General features: G+C 53.5%; 1 protein-coding gene across 1 annotated transcript; it reads left to right on the forward strand.

Annotated features, from left to right (window-relative positions):
• Positions 1–336: 336 nt before the first annotated feature.
• On the forward strand, positions 337–20,278 carry LOC118235533 (BRD4-interacting chromatin-remodeling complex-associated protein-like). The gene is given in 16 exon segments (XM_035432973.1): positions 337–408; positions 4,283–4,328; positions 4,892–4,937; positions 5,827–5,892; positions 6,576–7,567; positions 7,569–8,523; positions 8,692–8,859; positions 11,734–12,351; positions 12,468–12,708; positions 12,975–13,075; positions 13,544–13,666; positions 14,027–14,076; positions 14,511–14,659; positions 14,869–14,963; positions 15,301–15,406; positions 15,503–20,278. Coding segments are annotated over 15 exon segments (5,676 nt in total). The 5' UTR covers positions 337–408; positions 4,283–4,287; the 3' UTR covers positions 17,428–20,278.
• The last annotated feature ends 186 nt before the right edge of the window (positions 20,279–20,464 follow it).

Raw genomic sequence — 20,464 nt, forward strand, 5'->3', positions numbered from 1 at the left:
GTGTCTGCACTGAAACCCCCTCTTCCCTATTTAAATCGGTTTATATTTATATGAAAATAAACTTTTAAAGTTGAACACGTAGTCGGATACCTATGTGACCATTACATGTTCATTCTTACATGCTACATTTATAATTTAATTGACTAATTATATCGAAACTTACGAAATATGATATATGTCTACATATACACTTGATTAAATCAATAAATAAAGCTCATAGAACCACAAAAAGTTTTGAAAGAACGTATGCCTGACTTTCACGGTTTGCATAAGAAAGTTTGTTTATTGAGCAGGCAAAAGCAACGGGCTTCTCGTCCCTGCCTCAGTGTTGCTGTGTTGGGTCCTGTAATGAAACCCGTGCGGGGCTGTGCCGGAGACCCCGCGCTACCTGCACCTCTATCGTCTCGGGTGAGTTTGTTACAATGTAGCAATTTCTCTATAAATCTGTAAACTCTATTAAAGCTGCATCATTCGCACACACCAAGCGTGATGCAAACACCACATTTATCTCCTTAAAAATGCCAGAATCCCGCAGGACCAGGTAGACGATCGATTATAAACTGATTGCCCAAACATACCCCAGGTCCAAGAGTATTCCAACATTAGCTAGCTAACTCAATATTTATACGCAATTGCTTTTAGGGGAGCAAATGTATATTCATGCTCATCTGTGATAACCGTTCAATGTTGAGTAAAGTCTTAAATTAATGTTATTGTCAAGTGACTACAATAATTTCAACATTATGAATCATTTCCCAAATGTGTGTATATACACTGCGTTTAAGTGTGTTTTATATATTTATATAAATATATACTGTGGTTGTATATCACAACTGCACATTCAGAATGTCACTACCTTCTCATTTAGGGAAAGACAAGATACAATTTAACCGTTCTCGAAAGGATGATGTCGTTTATGGAAAACGATTACAGATGGGTTAGCTAATTCAGTTGTATGCTATCTAGTTAGTAACAACACACATCACAACCGTTTTCCTCTTTTCCCCTTTCCTCCCCCTCTTTTTTCATCCGTCTTTGCATCATCTGACGAGCTTCAAGTAATCAATATAGAATACATAGCCAGAGAACAGATAGTAAGCACAAGTTTGCTGTGTTGTCTACACAGGTTCTGAGAGAAAGCTATAAGGTTTATCGATGTCTGGTGTTACTTTGGTCCCCGCCTACTTCAGCTTCCTAATGGGTGTTCATTTTAAACAAGATGTTAATATAGAATTTAGCTCGTGATTTTAAGAGAGAGAGAGTGTAGTTCATTATAGTATCTTCCATAACCGTGATATATATATTTTTTAAACATTCGCAGCAACACTCTGGACTGCACAAAACTGGTTTTGTTAGCCTGTGCATGGAAATTGCGCGTTTTTACTTGGAGGTTTGCAAGCAAAGAAACAAGCCTATCAAACCAAATTACTTCTTTTAAAAGCAATTGCATGTAGGTATTAGTTGACTATATCATAATGATGGTAGTAGCTTCTAGGCAGATTCAGGTGCATGAAATGCTTAATGTGTAGCATTCGTGTATCGTGTCACTCAAGATCCATTGCCTAGTTGATTGTTCAGTTTGATGTGGTTGAGTTGGGGCCTCGTCAGAGTTGTTTCATTTAACATTCAACGCGGTTTTCAAAGTTAATATTTACTTCCGGGTGCACCCAGGCCCGTTCGCTTGGGACACTCTTAATTTAACTATTAATAACCAATCCAGGTAATTTTGACAAAAATGTGAGTTGGATGCATCCAGTATATTTTCAAAACTTATAATTAAAAGAAAACTGAGATCACTCAATTAGAGAAGGGACAAAAATCTGAAGATGAACACGTGGAATGTGCTCGTTTCAGATAATTTAATACTGTAAGTTGCCCATTTTGAGACATCAGTGACACGAAGCAGTGATGGCAGTTTTTAAGTCATGTGAAACCCACTAATAATGCACCCACAACTATAATAACCTTGGATAGTTCTGGTCAACAGAGCATGTTGATCAGCTGATTGCATCTGTTTTATCGGGAGTGCTTTTAAAATCCCCAATACAAGCGTTATATGACGCAACTTAACCTCTTCACAGTCCTTTTTAATTCTTTAAAAATAAGGATGGTGGTGTAAATGTAGGCTATCACTTTTCTTGCACAAACTCTTAAGATGTGGGCAGTTGGCTCACTAGTTAATATTTTTTGTCTATAAAAGTCTTTTGATTATTGTAAGTAGAGCGTTTTGTACGATTTTATTATTTGTTTGTTTCAAGTACTTTGGTTGTGAGGTACATTCATCTGAAAGCACTGTTGTACAACCTTCTCTTCCACTCATTTTGTCCCGATTGTGCTGTGTCCTGCAATGTCATAATCAAGTTTTAAAAAAAAGCTGTGCATTAAAATCTAGTGCAATTTTGCATTTTCAGGATTCCCACTTTTCTCTTCATTTACCCTTTGTCTCATATTTTGGCCATAGAGATTAGCAGTTTTGAGTGTTAGTTCTGGAAGTAAATTAAAAGGATCACAACAAGAAATGAAAAAGTGACTTTTAGACTGAAGTGTACCGCAAAATACTAGAAAGGGGAATTAGCCCTCAGGTATAGTTGTTTTTAAGTGTGGGGATACAGGGCCTTGCTGGTGTTCAGTATAGGAATTGTGTGGTGATGATTGATTGATATTACTTTAGGCTTCATTGGGGTGTATCAAGAAAGCTTACCCTTAGAGATGCTGCTTGAACAGTTGCTGTATAGAACAATCCTTTTATCATGTTTTTGAAAGGTTTTGAGGAAAATTGTGTTATTATATGGTCTTTGAAAGAAGTAAACCTGACTTGTTATGTAAGCGACTGTTGTTTGTATATATCACAGGCAAACGTAATGGGGTCATTTGCCACAATTTCTCCAGGCTCTGCTGGAAATGTTCTCTAAGTAGCTGTATGTCAAATTTTGGCTGTAAAAGTCATGCTGGTTAAATAGCCTCTGCTTGCTAAATTGACAATAATGGTTGGGAGCATTGTAATTTTGTTTCAGTGATGAAAAGCTTTGAGGGGGAAATCTAGGCTAAAGCATACCTAGACCTCAGTCTAGATTTCTGACTATTTAACTCTGTGACCTCAGTCTAGATTTCTGACTATTTAACTCTGTGACCTCAGTCTAGGTCTCTAAGCCATCCTTATGCCACTCATAGTAACCACAGTCTAGATCTCTGACTCATCCTTCTATGCCTCTGTGACCTTAGTCTAGCTCTTCAAGTCATCCTTATACAACTCTGCAACCTCAGTGAAGGTCTGACTCATACTTATCCAACTCTGTGACCTCCGTCTAGAGCACTGACTCGTCCTTCTAAAATGTGTGAATGCAGTCGAGGTCTATAAAACATCATCATTCAACTCTGTGACCCCAGTCTAGGTCTCTTAAGTGTTCATGTACAACTGTGAGTTCTCCCCTGATCTGGCTGGTCATGGTTGCCTCTCAAAGTCATTGATTGCAGTCATCAAAGTATTCATGCGTGTGCAGGATTGAAGCCGGGGATGTGGCAAGAGAGTTTCTTTTGAACGCATCTTAAGAAGTGTCTTGTACTTCCTTGCAATATCTGTATAATGATTTAACAAGATGTTCTTCCGGGAAAGAACATTAGGCTGGCATTTTTTTAGTACTTGGAAGCCAGCACAAAAGCTATATAGTAATGCATTTTGTGATGTCATCCTCTGATGAGCATGACTCCAACCAACTCCGATTCTCATGGACACAAATGGTGACAAAACACAGGTTTCACTTATTTTATTTTTTTCAACATATTGTCACATTTATGAATACACTAGCATAAATGACCAGGTTAATACTCGTTTCAACTGCCATGTAGGCCTGCATTTGAATCATACAGACCAGCATTATGTGCCTCAGCCTATCTACCACATAACCTTTTGATCCTGGCCGGCTCATTCCGCCATACAATTTTTAGACTCATGTTTGGAGCATACTGTTTGTCCGTAGGTCAGGTGCTCGGTCAGCCTCCTGTATTCTGGTACGTTACTACAGCGTAGGGCTCTTTGTATTTCCATTCAGGTTGCTAAGCTGCTAAGCCACACGGCCATCTTTAGGTCGGCCTATGTTGTCGTCTCAGGAGACAGGTTGGCCTGTTCAGATATTATCACACGACGAAAAGGAGTCTCGACGGTCGAGCGTTGAGCGTTCTCCCCAGAGCCGTTCCTGGACTGTCGCTCGCCCGTCCGCCGAAGTTCGCGGGCTCCGTCTGAGCGGTCGTCGCACGCCTAACCTCCCGTTTCATTGCTTTGCAGTTGACATGGATGATGAAGATGGCAGGTGCTTGCTAGATGTAATTTGGTGAGTTTTCCCTTGGTTCCGTTTTTTGAAGACTCACATTCTGCTGTAGAGTGCCCTTACAGTAATGTTGTGTGGAAGACTTTTCACCTGCTCTTCCATTACATTACATTACATTAGAGGCATTTAGCAGACGCTCTTATCCAGAGCGACTTACACAACATTTTACACAGCGTTTGCACTGCATCCATTTATACAGCTGGATGTATACTGAAGCAACGCAGGTTAAGTACCTTTGCTCAAGGGTACGGCGGCAGTGTCCTACCTGGGAATCGGACCAAGACCGAGTCCGTACCCATTGTACTACACCGCCGCCTTACGCTTACACACTCAGGGTGTGTTCAGAATGACCCGCCGTGTAAACGAAACGCCCCTTAAACCGACCCTGGAACGATTAGCTATCGCGCTAAGCTCGCCTGTACGTCCACCCGGGGGAACGTGTGAAATGGAGTGAGCTGTGCGGGTGTCACGGCGACGCGCAGGCCACAGGAAGCTTGCTTTTGCAGGTGTGAAAATGAGGGCCCCTTTCCAGGCCCGTGCGTAACGCCGTCTTTCTCCCCTCACAGTGACCCGCAGGCTCTCAATGACTTCCTTCATGGATCAGAAACACACGTAAGTGTGAGCGAGCGTCGGATGGACGGATGGATGGGAGGGTGGCGAACGGGGGTGGGTGAGATGGGGGGTGGGGGGTGTTCTGTGTTTAGTTAGGCTCTCTCTCTTTCTCCCCCCCCCTCCTCCTCACCCAACTAATTTTAGAAATCCTTTTCTCGCCTTTTTTCACGCAACCCAAAACATTGCACCCGTGTAGCACTGCGTACACGTGTCACGGGCGAGAAACACAAAGCCGCACTCTCCCTCGAATACACTCGCACCCGCCCTGCGTGAGGCCCACCCCAGTGCCTGAGGACAGATGAAGACTATTCAACCCCCCCCACTCCCCCTCCCTCCCTCCCCAGTTTACATGTGTGTCAGTCTCCCAGTGGTTTCCTCCTCTAATCAGTGTTCTGATATAGAATTTTACTGCATCACTTGATTTCAGTCCTGGAATAATTTTTTCCCCCCTCTCTCGAAAATGGAAGTAACGAGGAAATACTAATTGGTTTCCCAACTTCTCTGCTTCTTTTTTTCCGTTCTGTCTTTTTATGTGCTAATCCACCCCCTTTCGCTGCCCTCCTTTTTTCACCATCTCTCTCTCTCTCTCTCTCTCTGATTTGCTTGTCCTTTTCCCTGCTGGTCTGCTTCTGCTCTGTCCCCTTTTTTTTTTTTTTTTTTTTTTTTTTTTTTGCATTCTTCCCCTTCCTGTGTTTGCCGTGCCCTTGTGTGGTGTCCCATGGTCCCTCTGTGTGTGCGTGCGTGCGTGTGTGTGTTCGTGTACATATGTGTCCGTGTGCATACGTGTCCATGTACATATATTTGTCCGTGTACATGTGTCTGTGTGCATACACGTCTGTGTACATGCGTGTGTCTGGCCGCGTGCGCTCCTGTCCTTGCGTGTCTGTAGCTGGACACCGATGACCTGTTGGATGGCTCGGCTGACCCCTCCAGCTCCTTCTTCTCCAGTGCTGGGGTGAGTAACCCCCCCCCCCACAAGCCCCCCTCCCATTCGCACACCAGCCAACCCTGCCCACATGACCCACCTTACCTTTACGCAGGCCCATGCAGGCACACGCAACTCCAAACACCCTTTTCTAAAAAACCCGTTTCTCCTTCGCTCGCTCTTTTTCTCCTCCGTTTTTAAGTTTCTCCTCCCCCCCCCCCCCCCCCCCCTTCCTTTCAGGAAATGTGTTACGGGCTGTCCTTTTTGCTCTCTCCTCCGTAATTTTCTTTCTCCGGTCCGCACGCCTCCGTGTAACTAATTAACCGCTCTTGCTCAACGTTGGGCCGTGTCGCTGCACCCGGGTACTGTTTGTCGTGTTTGCGCTAACCCCCCTGTTCTTCCCCCTCGACTCAGTGCAACGACAAAGCCCGTCCTGTTCGCCCGCACCTTACCGCTCACCGCCAGGCCGTGTGAGAGTCGGGCGTCGGGCCCGCTGGGGAACCAGGTGTCAAACGCGCTAATGTTTGCTTTTTATTGATTTCGACATCCTCCGCACCTCTCCTCCTCTTCCTGCCGTCCGCCACCTTCTTGTTCATTGCCGTGTCTCACTGTCTTCCCTCCTTTCTCTCTCGCTCTCTATTTCTTTCTCTCTCTCTTTTTCTCTCTCCCTCTCTCTCTCCCGCTCTCTCTCTCTCTCTCTCTCTCTCTCTCAGGGCCACGTTCCCGAGGTCCAGACGGCCAGCCAGCTGTCGGCGAGCGTGCCGGCGGCGGTGCCGGGCGGGAGCGTGGACCTGGACTTCCTGGAGGACGCGGACATCCTGGGCGGGTCCCCGGGAGGGGGCGGGGCCGGGGGCGGGGCCGGGGAGCCGTGCGACATCCTGCAGCAGAGCCTGGCCGAGGCCAACATCACGGAGCAGAGCCTGCAGGAGGCCGAGGCCGAGCTGGACCTGGCCGCCTTCGCCGGCGCCTTCCCGGGCCTGACCGAGCCCTCCGGGGCCCCCGCCCTGGGGGTGGGCGTGGGGGTCGGGGTGGGCGCCCCGGCCCAGCTCTTCCCCGCAGGGCCGGCGGCCACGCCCCCCGGGGCGTCGCAGGACACGATGGGCCCGTCGCTGGCTCACCCGGGCCTGCACCTGCAGCAGCAGGTGGTGAACAAGGCCATCAGCGTGCAGCCCTTCATGCAGCAGGTGGGCCTGGGCAACGTCACCCTCCAGTCCATCCCCGGCCTCCAGGCCCTGCCCAACGGGGCCCAGCCCGCCCACCTGGGCATCGGCCACATCCAGGTGGTGAGCCAGCCCACCGTCATGACCATCAACCAATCCGGGCAGCCCATCCTGGCCAAGGCCCTGGGCGGCGGCGGCTACCAGCTGCACCAGCCCGGCCCCGAGGCGGGGGCCGCGGGGGCCCAGGCCCGGCTGGGGGCCTCGGTCCTCAGCTCCCCCGGCGGAGGGGGGCTCCTGATCCAGGGGGGCAAGGCGATGAACGGAGCGGCGGTGGTGGCGGTGAGCAGCGGGAGCACCACCAGCGGGAGCAGCAGCACTTTGACCAGCTCGGCCGGCCTGCTCGGGTTCGGCGGCCTGCCCCTGGGCCCCGGCTCTGCCCCCCAGCAGCCGAAGACCCTCGCCCAGGCCCCGCTCATGCAGAACGTGATCATCCAGCGCACCCCGACTCCCATCCAGCCCAAACCCCCTCAGGGCGGCGTCATCCAGTCCAGGCCCCCCCCCGGCCGCCGCCGCCACCGCCCCCTCCCTGCAGAGCGACGGCGGGAAGGTCCTGGCGGGCCAGCAGGCCCAGGTCCCGGTGTCCAGCGCCCAGAACGTGGCCTTCCTGACGGGGAAGCCCGGCGGGAACGTGGTCCTGAGCACGCAGGCGGGCCCCCAGGGGTCCCCGTTCCCCCAGGCCCTGTTCAAGCAGCAGAGCGTTCACCTGCTGAACCAGCCCGGAGGCATCGTCCTGCAGGGGCAGAACCCCCAGTTCCTGCTGCCCCAGCTCCAGGCGGGGGGCCAGATCCTGACCCAGCACCCGGGGGGCCACATCATCACCAGCCAGGGCCCCGGGGGCCAGCTCATCGCCAACCAGATCCTGGCCGCTGGCCAGAACCTCAACCTGGGCCAGGTCCTGGCCCAGCAGGGGCCGCCGGGCACCGCCCACATCCTGTCGGGACACATCCAGCTGCAGCCGGGGCAGATCGGGCACCCCGCCCTGTTCCAGATGCCCGTCTCGCTGGCGCAGACGCAGACGCACCCGGGCGCGGGCCCCGCCCAGACGGTCATCCAGGGGATGCCCGTGCAGAACTCGCTGGCCATGCTGAGCCAGGTGGAGGGCCTGGGCCCCGCCGTTAGCCTGCAGCCCCCCCTGCAGGCCGGAGGGAGCGTGGCGCCGGCTGCGTCGGGGCAGTGCCAGCCGGGCGAGGACCAGGCGGCCCACCCGGCCCCGCCTCCGGCCCTGGCCCCGCCCCCCTCCATCCTGACCGTGCAGACCGCCGCCTCCGTCTCCGTCCCCACCTCCTCCCTGTCGTCCTCCTCGCCGTCCTCCTCCTCCTGCTCCTCCTCCTCGTCTTCCGCCGGCGCCCCCGTGGCCTCGCACAGCCCTGGCAAGCTGCTCCTCCCCCAGGGCTCCGGAATGATCCTCAGCCACGAGTCCCTCCAGATGTTCCTGCAGCAGGTCAGTGTGTCCTGCCATTCCTTCACCCCTCCCTCCCTCCCCCCGAGCGTTAAAGCCAGCGATGTTAGCAAACAAACAGGCCCAGCCAACTGACCTCTGACAGTGATTTTGCTCTTCTCCTCCGAACCCGGCCCCCCCCCCCCCCCAATGCGTTTTCACTCGCGTCAGGAGCAGCAGCAACGAGCAGAGAGCGCCTCGCCCCCTTCTGGGTGCGCCCCCGCCTCTGTCATCGTCAGCGGCAGCGCTGTCCCCGCCCCCTCGCCCGGGGCGTGGCCTGGCCAGAGCTCCGCCCACCCTGTTGACCCCGCCGGCGAGGCGGCAGCAGTGGTTTACCAGGTAGACACGCCCACCCCATTGCTCAGCCCTTCCCACTTGCTGCTGCAAACGCCGCGAATCAAGGACCCCGCCTTTCCCTGCAGTGTTGCTCCTGCTCAGTCTTTCCGTTTTTTTTTGTTTTTTTTTTCTCCCCCTGTTGCCAAGCGCTGCTCCTGATTGGATTCTGTTTAACCCTTTAAGATGTAAGATCACAATTGTGTGATTAGAATCTTCTTAACTGAACATTCATCAATACTGATGTAACAACTCCTGCTGATAATCTGAAGCAATAGAGTTCCAGAACACTGACTTTTGAAAATTTGGAAAATACTTTGCAAAAAGCGTACTCTTCAAAGGGTTAATCCACTTGCTGTTGCCGTTTCTTTTTCCCCCCACACGTAGTATTGTTTTTAGAACTGGGTCAAACGCGTTGGAAATGCACTAACTCTTTAGAGGCCAGAAAGCAGAAGCGGAAAGTAGTCCTTCAGATTCTTCTAAGGAAGAACCTGTCACTGAATGTAGAGTCGTATGAATGAATATGTTGACCTTCGATACCGATGAAAGTAGGTGTCGCTTATAAAATTGTCAGGAACATGCTGGAGATTTACTGCTGCCTAAATATTGAGATACTTCAAGTATGAACGCAGCGTTGATTGTCTCACCGACCAACTCTTGTGTCTCACCTCACCCCTTCCTATTTTGTGGTTGAACTGCCCATTGTACCTTAAATAGACATGGTAGGGTTTGTCAGTTTTTTTTCTGAGTATCAATTTTTTTTTCTCCTGTCATCTCGTGGAGCATCGCTGCTTGTGGAGTTATTTCCCGCTCTCTCATGAAACTGGCCATAGCGTTGGCTAATGAGCTTAAGCTGTCCCTGTGTTTGAGTGCTTTCATTTCCTTGTGTGGTCTTTTCGCCGGTCGTTTGCACGCGTGCGTGTTTACCCTGGTTTGTGAAAGTGTGTCGCCGGCTCCAGAGAGGCTTGTTTGTTTTGTGAGGCTGGTTACAAATTTGGCTACGGCTTATCACGCACTCTTGTTATCGCCGTGCGTTCGTCAGGTGCGATGCAGGTCACTCCTTCAGCTATATATAGTCAATGTGGTCAGAAATGTGTGAAATGTGCGTGTGACTAATATAGTGTGTGTACTTGCTGAAATCTATTTTTCTTTCATTTAAAAAAAGAGGCGCATGTTCTTTTTTTGGAGGAACAGGACTACACATGTGCATGGAATGAAATCCCTTTTAAAACATCTGTTCCTCGTTTCTTGGCTCCACCCACTGTAGCATACCCCTCACCCTCACTCAAAAACTGACGGGGAACGCTGTGCTCCACACGGTCCGAACGTTATTTTCTCCACCGCCACACTACCCCCGTCGTACACACCTCTGCTTTTCTGTCATTACTTACCCGTCTGCTCATTGCCCAGGTCTTCTTGACCTACATTTTGCGGTCACTGCTGTTACTGTTCCCCTTTCTGTGTGAATTCCCCTACGGGGCCCCCGCTGCTCCCACTCCCTCTCGCTCTGCACCGAACCCTCAACTTTCTGGGAAACGGCACCGCCGTTCTTTGGCCAAAATGTTCCTTGACACCTCAAGCCCCCCACGTCCCCAGGTCTACACCCTCCACTGCCCCAAGTCTTGATAATCTCAGCGAGACTGTAGTCTAAGATAACATAGACTGTAGTCTGCGAGTGCACCCTTGAAAAGGACTGCTATTTTAGGACAATATTTTTACTGTCAGGCTTTGAAGGCAGCTCAATGCGCCATCAGGTTTTGACAATAAATGAACTTGTGTTTGTGTTATATTTTGCTTCGTATGTTTTTTCATGATTTTTATTTTTTTATGCGTGCTCTGATTTGTGTTCTGTAGTTTGGGAATTCTAGTTTTATAACAACTAGCCTCGGTGTGTTCGGCCATTTTTTAAAAACCTGCTAGATACCTGAAGTGCCAGTTGCAAAGTGGAGGGAAAAGTAAAACTGAAACTGAGAGGTTCATTTTCGGAACGTTTTTAACCGAAGCCGAGTAACGACTATTCTAACCGCGGGCTACTGTGTCAGTAGTTTGGCAATACTGTTTTGTGGTTTTTGGTTCTCTCATGTATATACTTTGCAACCGCCCATGCAGTGGAAGCCTGAAATGAACTGGTGGAGTTGGAGGCGCTGTGGTTCCGTATCGCGGTTGTATCAGTACTGTGCCAAAAGCCGATTTGCGATTAATGCTGAAACGATGTAAACTTGGCAGCGCATTTCTCCCCCGTGCTACTTCCGGTGTCGCGTGCGCATTACCGCCGCTTTCGCTGCTTGTTTTCTCCCGTTTCGTCAGTTGATTTTTAACTTGCCAGGGCTTCTGCCTTTATTCTTCCGCTGTGTGTTTGTGTTTCTGAAATACAGTGCAGTTGTGTTTCATGCTGTTTTTTTTTTTTTTTTAAAGAAAAGGCCTTATGATGTGTAAGTATCTTCTCTGACAGCCGAATGCATTTGAAAGTCAACACGAATGGCCAGTGAAAGATAATTATAAGCACATAAGGGACATCTATAAAATATGGTTTGAGTGTATTTTAATTGAACATCTTCCAGGTAATTAACAAGCAATGGGCCTAATTAATGGGGCAAAAGGTAATTTAAGTGTTTCAAGCATGTTTACAAACTAGTGTTTTATAGTGCGTGTCTCATTTTGAGTTATTTGTATTGTTGCTGCGCTGTTACCTTTACTACCTGCTTGTTATTTAACTTTCAGTGCACAATGTTTCTACACTTGATCTGTGAGTAGAAAAGCAGTCATAAAGTTTTGTAACATTATAGCCAACCAAAATTGAAACTATGCTTGTATTTGCGGTTATAATCCTTGTATCTCACTTGCGTATCAACCCTTTTTTCCCCCGTTAAACAAATGCAGATCCCAGGGCATCAGCAGCAGCCGAAAGTTCTGGGGACGTCGCCGTCGCACCCCCTGGTCACGCACACGGCCCCCCCTGCTCTCCTGCAGACGGACAGCCCCCAGCCCCTGCAGCCCTCGCCGCTGATTTTGGGCCAACAGATCCAGTCGCCCCACCACCAGCGCCCCCCCTCGGAGCCCCCGCCCCAGATCCAGGCCCAGCCCCTCTCCCGGCCCCCGTCCCGCTCCTGCACCCCGTCCTCCGCCCTGCCCTCCCTCTTCATCATCCACAACCAAATCGGGGGCTCCCCCCAGCACGCGCCCCAGGCCCCGCAGGTCCTCCAGCAGCCCCCCCAGGCCCAGGCCCAAAGTCGGCCCCCGTCCCAGCCCGCCCCCTTCCAGCCGGACGCGCCCCCCTCCTCCTCCTCGCCCAAGCCCCCCCAGGCCCCGGCCGCGCAGTTCCTCCAGTTCGCGGCCCCCCCGGCGAGCGCCTCGGGGCCCAAGCAGCAGGTGCCCCTGCTGAGCCTGACCCCGGAGCAGCAGCACATGCTCCAGCTGGTGAGCGCCCAGCTCCAGACCCTGTCGGCCATCGCGCAGCCCTCCCCCCAGCAGAAGCAGCTCCTGGACAGGCTGCATCAGGTAAGAGTCTCCCCTGCTTCCCGAAGCGGCCCTGGAGCTCCTGGGTGTAGCGTAGCATAGCGCACCGCGCTGTGCGTTAGCATGCTAACGGCACTTTCTGCTTTCTGCACTTACAGGTCCAGCACAGTATTATCCTGCAGGCCAAGCAGCAGGCGCAGGTCCAGCTGCAGACGCAGCTGCAGGCGCAGACGCAACTGCAGGCGCAGACGCAGCTGCAGACGCAGACGCTGTCCATCCCCTCCAGCCAGTTCAGCCCTCAGCAGGACCCGCCCGCCGCCCAGGCTGCGACATCATCAGTCAGCGCCAGCACCTCACTGCTGCACCAGACGTCAGTGCTGGTGAAGACTCCGGCTACAGGTCAGTCTGCTCTCTCCTGCTCCTCCTGCTCTCTCCTTTTAAAGTTTGTTCTGTCATAAAAAAAAAGTATTGGAGAACTTTTAGTATAGTAAATGTGTTCAGTCCAGCTTAACACAGTACTCACCTGAAAATTAGCCCCGTAATGCTAATAGAAAACACACTCGCACACTGTGATGCTTTGTTGTTGTATCATGGGGCCACCCAAGGTGACTGAGGTGTGTTTTTGGGTGGGTGTTCACTCTTTTCCGGTGTTGTCCTCCCCTCAGTGTCCAGTGAAGTTAAGGTGTTCCCGGGAGCCCCTGGCGGGGGGGCGGTGGTCTCCGTCGGCGCCGGGGGGGCCCCAGTCAGCCTTACTCAGTCCACACAGGTGAGGAACGGGCCCGGGCTCGCTCCCGAGCTTAGCGCCGAGCGGCGTCAAACCCGGAGTCAAACCCGGAGTGACCGAACGCAAGCACACGCGGTGTCTCTGATGCCAAGCACCGCGAGCGCTAATAGCTCCCCCTTGTGGAGAATCTTCAGCCTGCTAAACGTGAATGAGTGAGTCAATCAATTAGTGAGTGAGTCAGTCAGTGAGGGAGGGAGTGAGTCAGTCAGTAAGTCAGCGAGAATGAGTGAGTCAGTCAGTCAGTCAGTCAGCGAGAGAGTGAGTCAGTCAGTAAGAGTGAATGAGTGTGTGAGTCTGTTGGCGAGAAAGTGAGTGAGTGAGTCAGTGTGAGAGTTAGTGAGTCAGTGAGTGAGAGAGTGAGTCAGTCAGAAGCCAGGTCCATGCGGTGCTTCGTCTCTAAAAAGCGTCTCTTTCCCGCTCTCACAGTTTTGTGTTCTTTCCGTTTCTCAGGCGAAGCAGGGAGTGATCAGCTCGGCCGGAGCCCTGCCGGTGGCCAAAGGGGGCTTGCAGGCGGTCGCCACGGGAACCTCCCAGACGAGCGCCCCGCAGCCTCCCGCCCCGACGCAGACACAGGTGAGGGGGGGCGCGTGACCCACGGTCCTTTCCGGCGAGCTGCAGAACGGATCAGACCGCAGGCCGACCGCAGCCGTTTCCGGTCTGCGAGATGCGACCGGGCGGCTCGGCGAGGGAAATCGGCGCTTTCGTTAGTTCCGCAAACGGGGGGCTGATTCGTCGCGCCCGCCGCGCCGTTTTGGCGCCCAGACGTTCTGCCGTCACAGAAAAGGGAAGTGAGAAAGGAAGTGAGCTTTCGTTGTCGGGCACTGTCTCTCAGGCGCCTGGTTTTCGCTCACTGGTGTGCGTTTTCACTCTGATTTACTGCTCTGATTTAAACTGCAGTTGACCCAGTGAATGTTGTCATGTTCAATCCCTCAGACCACGACTCTGAAGATGCCTTTTTCCATGAAGCCCAGCAAGGAGGCCAGGTTTGTGATTACCTGTGTGCGTGTGTGTGGCTGTGTGTCTGAATGCGTGCTCTAGAGCTGCATCTTTGGCTTGTATTGTTTTTATTCCTTATTTGCAAGCTATACCATGACCTCACATAACCCCTCCCTCCCTCCCTCTCTCTCTCCCTCTCCACTGCTCCCTCTCTCTCTCTCCCTCCCCCTCTCTCTCTCTCTCTCTCCCTCCCTCTCCACTGTTCTCTCCCTCCCTCTCTCCCCCTCCCTCTCCACTGTTCTCTCTCTCTCTCCCTCTCCCCCTCTCTCTCTGTCTCTCCCTCTCCACTGTTCTCTCTCTCTCTCCCTCCCCCTCTCTCTCTCCCTCCCTCTCCACTGTTCTCTCCCTCCCTCTCTCCCTCCCTCCCTCTCCCTCTCTCTCTCTCTCCCTCCCTCTCTCCCTCTCTCTCTCTCTCCCTCAGGATGCTGGAGCAGTTGAGGAAGCAGCAGGGCTCGGTGCTCCGCCCTGACTACGGCTCACCTTTCTGTTCCTACGGCGACGCCCTGCAGAGGCTCGTCCCCTACCACCTGTACCAGGGCACCCCGTGCTCCCTGCAGGACTACTGCCGAGGTGGGGCCCCGCCCCCGAGCCCGCCCCCTCAACCCTTCAGTGAAATTATATTTGCATAGCGTCCTTTTTGCACAGAATACCCTGAGCAGTTTGTGGTGTGCTGCTGTACAGAGTGTGGGTTTCCTGTGTGACCCTCCCCTGACACTCTGTCTCTCTCTCTCTCTCCCCTCCCTCCCTCCCTCCCTCTCTCTCTCTCTCTCTCTCTGCAGTGGATACGGAGTTTGAGAGCGTGTCCAGCCAGCTGCTGAAGAGAACTCAGGCCATGCTGGATAAATACCGGCTGCTGCTGTTCGAGGAGTCCAAGGTACCATTGACCATTTCTGCTTTCTGTGTGTGCGTGGAGATGTGTGTGTGTGTGTGTGTGTGTGTGAGAGTGAGAATGTGTGCGCGTGTGCTTGTGCGTGTGTGTGTGTGTGAGAGTCAGTGTATGTGAGTGTGCGCGTGCGTGCGTGCGTGCGTGTGTGTGTGTGTGTGTGTCTTTGTGTGTGTGTGTGTGAGAGAGAGTGTCAGTGTATGTGAGTGTGTGCGTGCGTGCGTGTGTGTGTGTGTGAGCGTGTCTGTGTGTGTGTGTGTGTCTGTGTGTGTACCCCTCCCCGTGTGCAGTGCAGCTGTGATACTCTGCTTGTCTTTCACTCTTTGAGCAGAGGCTGGGCCCCTCGGCCGAGATGGTGATGATTGACAGGATGTTCATCCAGGAGGAGAAGGTGGCGCTCAGTCAGGAGCGGGTGCTGGCCAATGAGAGGCCAGGTAGGTCACTGGCCTCGCGCTCGCCGGACGGTCCTAGTGCACACACGCTGCCATGGCAACGGTCCAACCTCTCCTCTTCTCGCCTTCCTCTCGCAGACGAGTACGCGGCCCTCCAGAACGCGTCCGGCTCCGCCCAGCTCCCCTCGTCCGCGGAGTCCAGCGACGTGAAGCCGGCGGTCACAGCGAGCCTCACCGCCACGCCCGCCCCCGCTGCCCCTGGCCCCGCCCCCATTCCCGCCCCCGCACCCAGCCCCGCCCACTACCCACCCACTAAATTTGTGATAAAGCAGGGAGGGGGCGGGGCTTCTGTGTCCTGGTCCACGAGCTCCGCCCCCACCCCGGCAGCGAGGCAGGGGTCAGCGGGCCAGGCCCCTGCCCTGAGCTCCGCTCCCCCCCCCGCCTCCTCCTCCTCCTCCCGACGCGGGGGCGGGGGTGGGGGCGGGGACGAGGACGAGGACGCCCTCCCCCAGCGCAGCAGCCGGCCCCCCATGAAGACGTACGAGGCGCGGGGGCGGATCGGCCTCAAGCTGAAGATCAAGCAGGAGGCGGGGCTAAGCAAGGTGGTGCACAACACAGCACTGGACCCGGTCCACTCTCAACCGCAACCGCAACCGCGACCACAGAAGCGCTCGCCGCCGGCAGAGCCGCCGCCGCAGCCGCCGCGGTCGACCGCAACAACGGCGGCCGTTATCAGGACTCCGCCCCGCCCCGCCGCCTCCGACTCTTCGTCGGCCGTCGTCGCGGCAACCGCACCCGCAGGCCCCGCCCAGGGCATGGCGGCTCCCCCAACGTCGTCGTCGTCGTCTTCTCTTCCTTCGTCGTCCTCCTCCTCGTCGACGTCGGCGCCGTCTTCGACGCAGATGAACGGGACCCTGGATCACCACGAGGTGGGCGGGGCCAAACAGAACCCCGCCCACTCCACCCCGCCCCCCATCACCTGCCGGCTCCCGCTGCGCAAGACCTACCGGGCCAACGTCAGCCCCCCCGTGCGGCCGGGGGTGGTCGGGGGCGGGGGCCCGGCCCACCCCGCCCCCCGACCCCCCGCCCCCCTCCGCCTGTCCCCCGCCCCCTCCCCTCCAGGCCGGACCGTGATCGCCAGCGTCAAGGTGGAGGACCGGGGGGGCATGCCCCACCCTCAGGCCCTCACGAACGCGAACGCCGGGGGGGGCGGCGGCGGTGGCGGCGGGGGGGGGCCGAACGCCTCCTCCAACGCCCAGCGCTCCCCCCCGGGTTTCATACAGGAGGTGGAGGAGGCCTTTTACCGCGGCATGATCAAAAACCGCCACCGCCCCCGCGAGCAGGAGGAGGAGGAGGAGGCGGAGCAACGAGAGGAGGGGGCGGGGCCTAAGCGGGCCCAGGCCGGGAGGGGCGGCAAGAACAAGGAGCGGTCGTCCCTGGCGCCCCCTTCCCCCGGCGGCTCCCCCTGCTCCTGGGACTCGCTGCTTCCCGCCAAGCGGCGCAAGTCGGACTCGCCGGACGTGGACAACGCCAGCTTCTCCAGCGGCAGCCCGCCCCCCGACGACTCGCTCAACGAGCACCTGCAGAGCGCCATAGACAGCATACTCAACCTGCAGCAGGGGCCGCCCCCTCCCGGCGCCGGGCCCCCCGCCCCGGGCAGGGGCCAGCGGCAGGCGGCGGGCCCCTACAGGCCGGCCGCGCCCTCGGGGGGGGCCGGGGGGGGCCGCCGCCGCCGTCGCCGCCGCCGGGGACTTCGCCGCCCGGGGCCGCAACGGGAAGCTGGTGCCGCAGACGCACGACAGATAGCGGCCCCGCCCCCTCCACCGGTCCGGCGGCAGGGACTGGAACGATTTCCGGAGGTTTCTGAGGGGGAGGGGGATGGGGGGGCGGGGAGGACTCTCTGTGCATATCTCTGTGCTGTGTTCAGCTGTCTCCGTGGCGACTGTCTGTCAGGAGGGTTTCAGAGGGGCGGAAGGAGGTGCTTAGTCTTTAAACTGAGCCTCAGGTTTGGCTGGTGGGGGGGCGTCAGGGGGAGCTGTGTGGTACGGCACGGTTTACCCTAACGAGAAGGCCCAAAAAACACTGGGCAGCAGTTTCCTTGGGTCAATCGCAGTGTGCTTAGCTGTAGTTTAACCCTGTGGCTTAAACCCCTAGACCCTCACAGATCTGCATTACAACTGGAACAGTAATCCAACGCTGTGGAGTAAGGATTAGCTGTTCCAGTTGACATACAGTTTTGTGGTATGTAGGATTAAGCCTGAGGTTTAAACTCCAGCTTAATGCACTGCGTTGGCCCCTAGTGTCTTCATAACCTCCGTGGCGCACGGGCACCTGGCCAGGCTGAGCGGTATGACTCAGAGGGGAAATGGCGGGGATCCAGGCTCCGTCAGGGCGACGGACAGAGCCGCCGTCGGCACTGTGCTGCAGGGAAAGACTCGCTCGCTCCGCAGTCCATTTCGGCTCCGCCCACTTCCATCGTTTCAAGTGTCCTTAACAAGTGCCGCATCCCGGGGTCTTTTTTTCCTCTCGCACAAATCTCGCTGGGACCCCCCGTCCGAACCAGGGTCGCTTTACTGAACCTCACAATGGTTTGGGCAGGACGAAGTCCCGCGTAGGTGACTTAAGCACCTCCTTTTCCGGTCGGTGTTTTGGCGTTGGGAACCGGTCCGTCCGTCAGTCCAGGGGGTTTCGGGCGTGGCTGAAGACAACCAAAACAGTACCGAGGATTTAAAATGGCCGGCCGTGTCGCTGCCACACTGCACTCACAACCAGGAAGCAGAATCAGGTTTTTCGTCAGGATATAAATACTGCTTGCTCGTGCGTTATCGCAGCCAAAGGTGGGGTTGCCTGCCCTGGCGTCTCTTAAACTTAAATGGCCTTTCTCTGGGACAGGAAAACCCAGCTGGCTGGAGATATGGCAACTCTCGTCAAAAGCACATCGATTATAACTGCCTGTCAGGCTCTGCACCCACCCCACCCCCCGGCCAGTGATGTCATAGAGGGGGAGTGGCTCACTCTGTTACATTCTGCGCTCTGATTGGTCCCACCTGTGTTGTTTCTCCTATCATTCCATGTCTTTGGTGTTTGTGTGCTTTTCATTTTGTCTGTTTCCCCGGCTCCTGGAGTTAGCCTGTGCTCACTTGCTCTCACACGGTGGCAGTAGCGGACGGCTCATAGCGGTGGTCTTCATTCCTGGTCCTGGAGAGTCCGCAGGGTCCGCTGGTTTCTGTTTTTTTTTTTTTTCCGCCTTCAGCAACCAGTTCAGACCCAAGAAACCGGGTGAGGTTAGTCAGCTGTGTAGATCGACTGCTTTAACCGATCGATTAAGCGCCGGGTGACTACGAAAGCCAGCATGCCTTGCGGCTCTCCAGGACCAGGAGTGAAGATCGCTGGCGTGTATCATAGCGTAGGTCTGGAGCTCAGCCGGTGAACTGTTATCAGTTTACATTCCTGCAGACCTTTCACACACACAGCTGTGCATACTTCAGATTTTATTATTTAAATCAAATTCCAGGAACTGTCCAGGAAGGGATTTGTTGGTTGCAGCTCCTGAGCGAGAGCAAACGGGAAAAGTTTGGGAAGTGTGGCCCGTGTATGCCTGCACGTGGGGGACCCACTGCGCAGTCCGTCCATCTGTCTGTTTCTTTCTGTCCGTCTGTCTTTTCTCTTTCTGTCCGTCTTTCAGACTTTTTCGTTCACGTTTTTTCCCCCTTAGCGTTTTGCTCTCGTCCTGGTACCCCTGTACGTACATCACTGTTTCCCTGTATTCCACAGCCAATCATATTTCGGTGTCTCTGTTTAGCAGACGTGTCACTTCCTGTAGTTCCTTGTTTTCAACACTGGGTGGCAGCAGTCAGTCCTGACATGGCGTATGACAGGGTTTTGAAATGACCCCCAACCAGTTTTTTTTGAACTGGGGAAAGGTGTGGAATTCTGAGCCCTTTTTCTATTGCTTCACCATCTCTTCTCTGAAGTGAATTTTCTGTTCATCTTCCTCTTCTCGTAGTGTAAGTCTGGTGAACTTCCTGGGGACACAAGAGGCTTGTGTGGTGTGAATTGTCTGTACTGGGATTAGGTGGTCAGTGGCGCAGTTCAGGTCTGTGGTTAACCAAAACGACCCAGGTTTAACAGAGCCCAACAGACTTATTGTGGCTTACAGCTAGCCTACAGGTAATGACCGGTCTGTCTCATTGTATCTGGGAACACTGTACATGTGTAATGGGGTTTTTAAAAACAGTACAAAAATACCTTTTTTTTTGTTTGTTTTTGCTTGTTTTAAATGGTCAAACGGCTCTTAAATTATGTCCAGGAGTACATATCGGTTGTTTTTGTGGATTGAGAACAGAACGACCCCACAGTTTGTAGAACTGGAGCCGTTCGAGGTTGGTCGTGGAACGCAGTTTTACGGTTCATTTTGAACAGCCTGGCTACACACGTGCTGAGATAAATGGAGGTGGTGTATTCACTTTATGTAAGGCTAGCCTGTGTGCCGTACCTGAGAATGTGAACATGATCCATGCATACCGGGCTACTCTGGAGAAAGCACTGGACACAACACAGACCATGCGAAACGCATGAATTTCAGTCGTTCAAGTTTAAAAAAAAAAACAGTTTGAAATGGTTAAACCCGGACCGTTTCTCATCGTCTCTCTTCAAACATACCGAATCTGTCTCTGTCCCTCTCCCTGGCTCCCTCCGCTAAGCCTTCTGGGAAACCAAGATCGAGCGGCATAAACCGTGAATGAAAAAAGAATAATACTAAAAAAGAAACATTTAAAAATGTAAGAGAATTTGAAATATAGTACTACAGATTAATTTTGTACTGTATTTATTGTGTATAATGACAAGACTTTTTTTAAAAGAACTGTACATTTAGTAATACTGTAAATTAAACCTTGCTTCTTTTTAAAAAGACGAATGTAGTTTTCTCTTTATTGGAGCGGATTTTACTTTGCAGTGGAAGAGGACGTCTATGCCAGGATATAAGGTAGGATACACCATGTGAGCCTGGAAATTGATTCTGCTTATTGATACGACAGTGGGCATTCATATTGCAGTTCATTCCAGTTGCCACCAGGTGGTGCTTGTGAGTTACCGTGC

Source organism: Anguilla anguilla, chromosome 9 (genome assembly GCF_013347855.1).
Source record: "Anguilla anguilla isolate fAngAng1 chromosome 9, fAngAng1.pri, whole genome shotgun sequence".
NCBI lineage: Eukaryota > Metazoa > Chordata > Actinopteri > Anguilliformes > Anguillidae > Anguilla > Anguilla anguilla.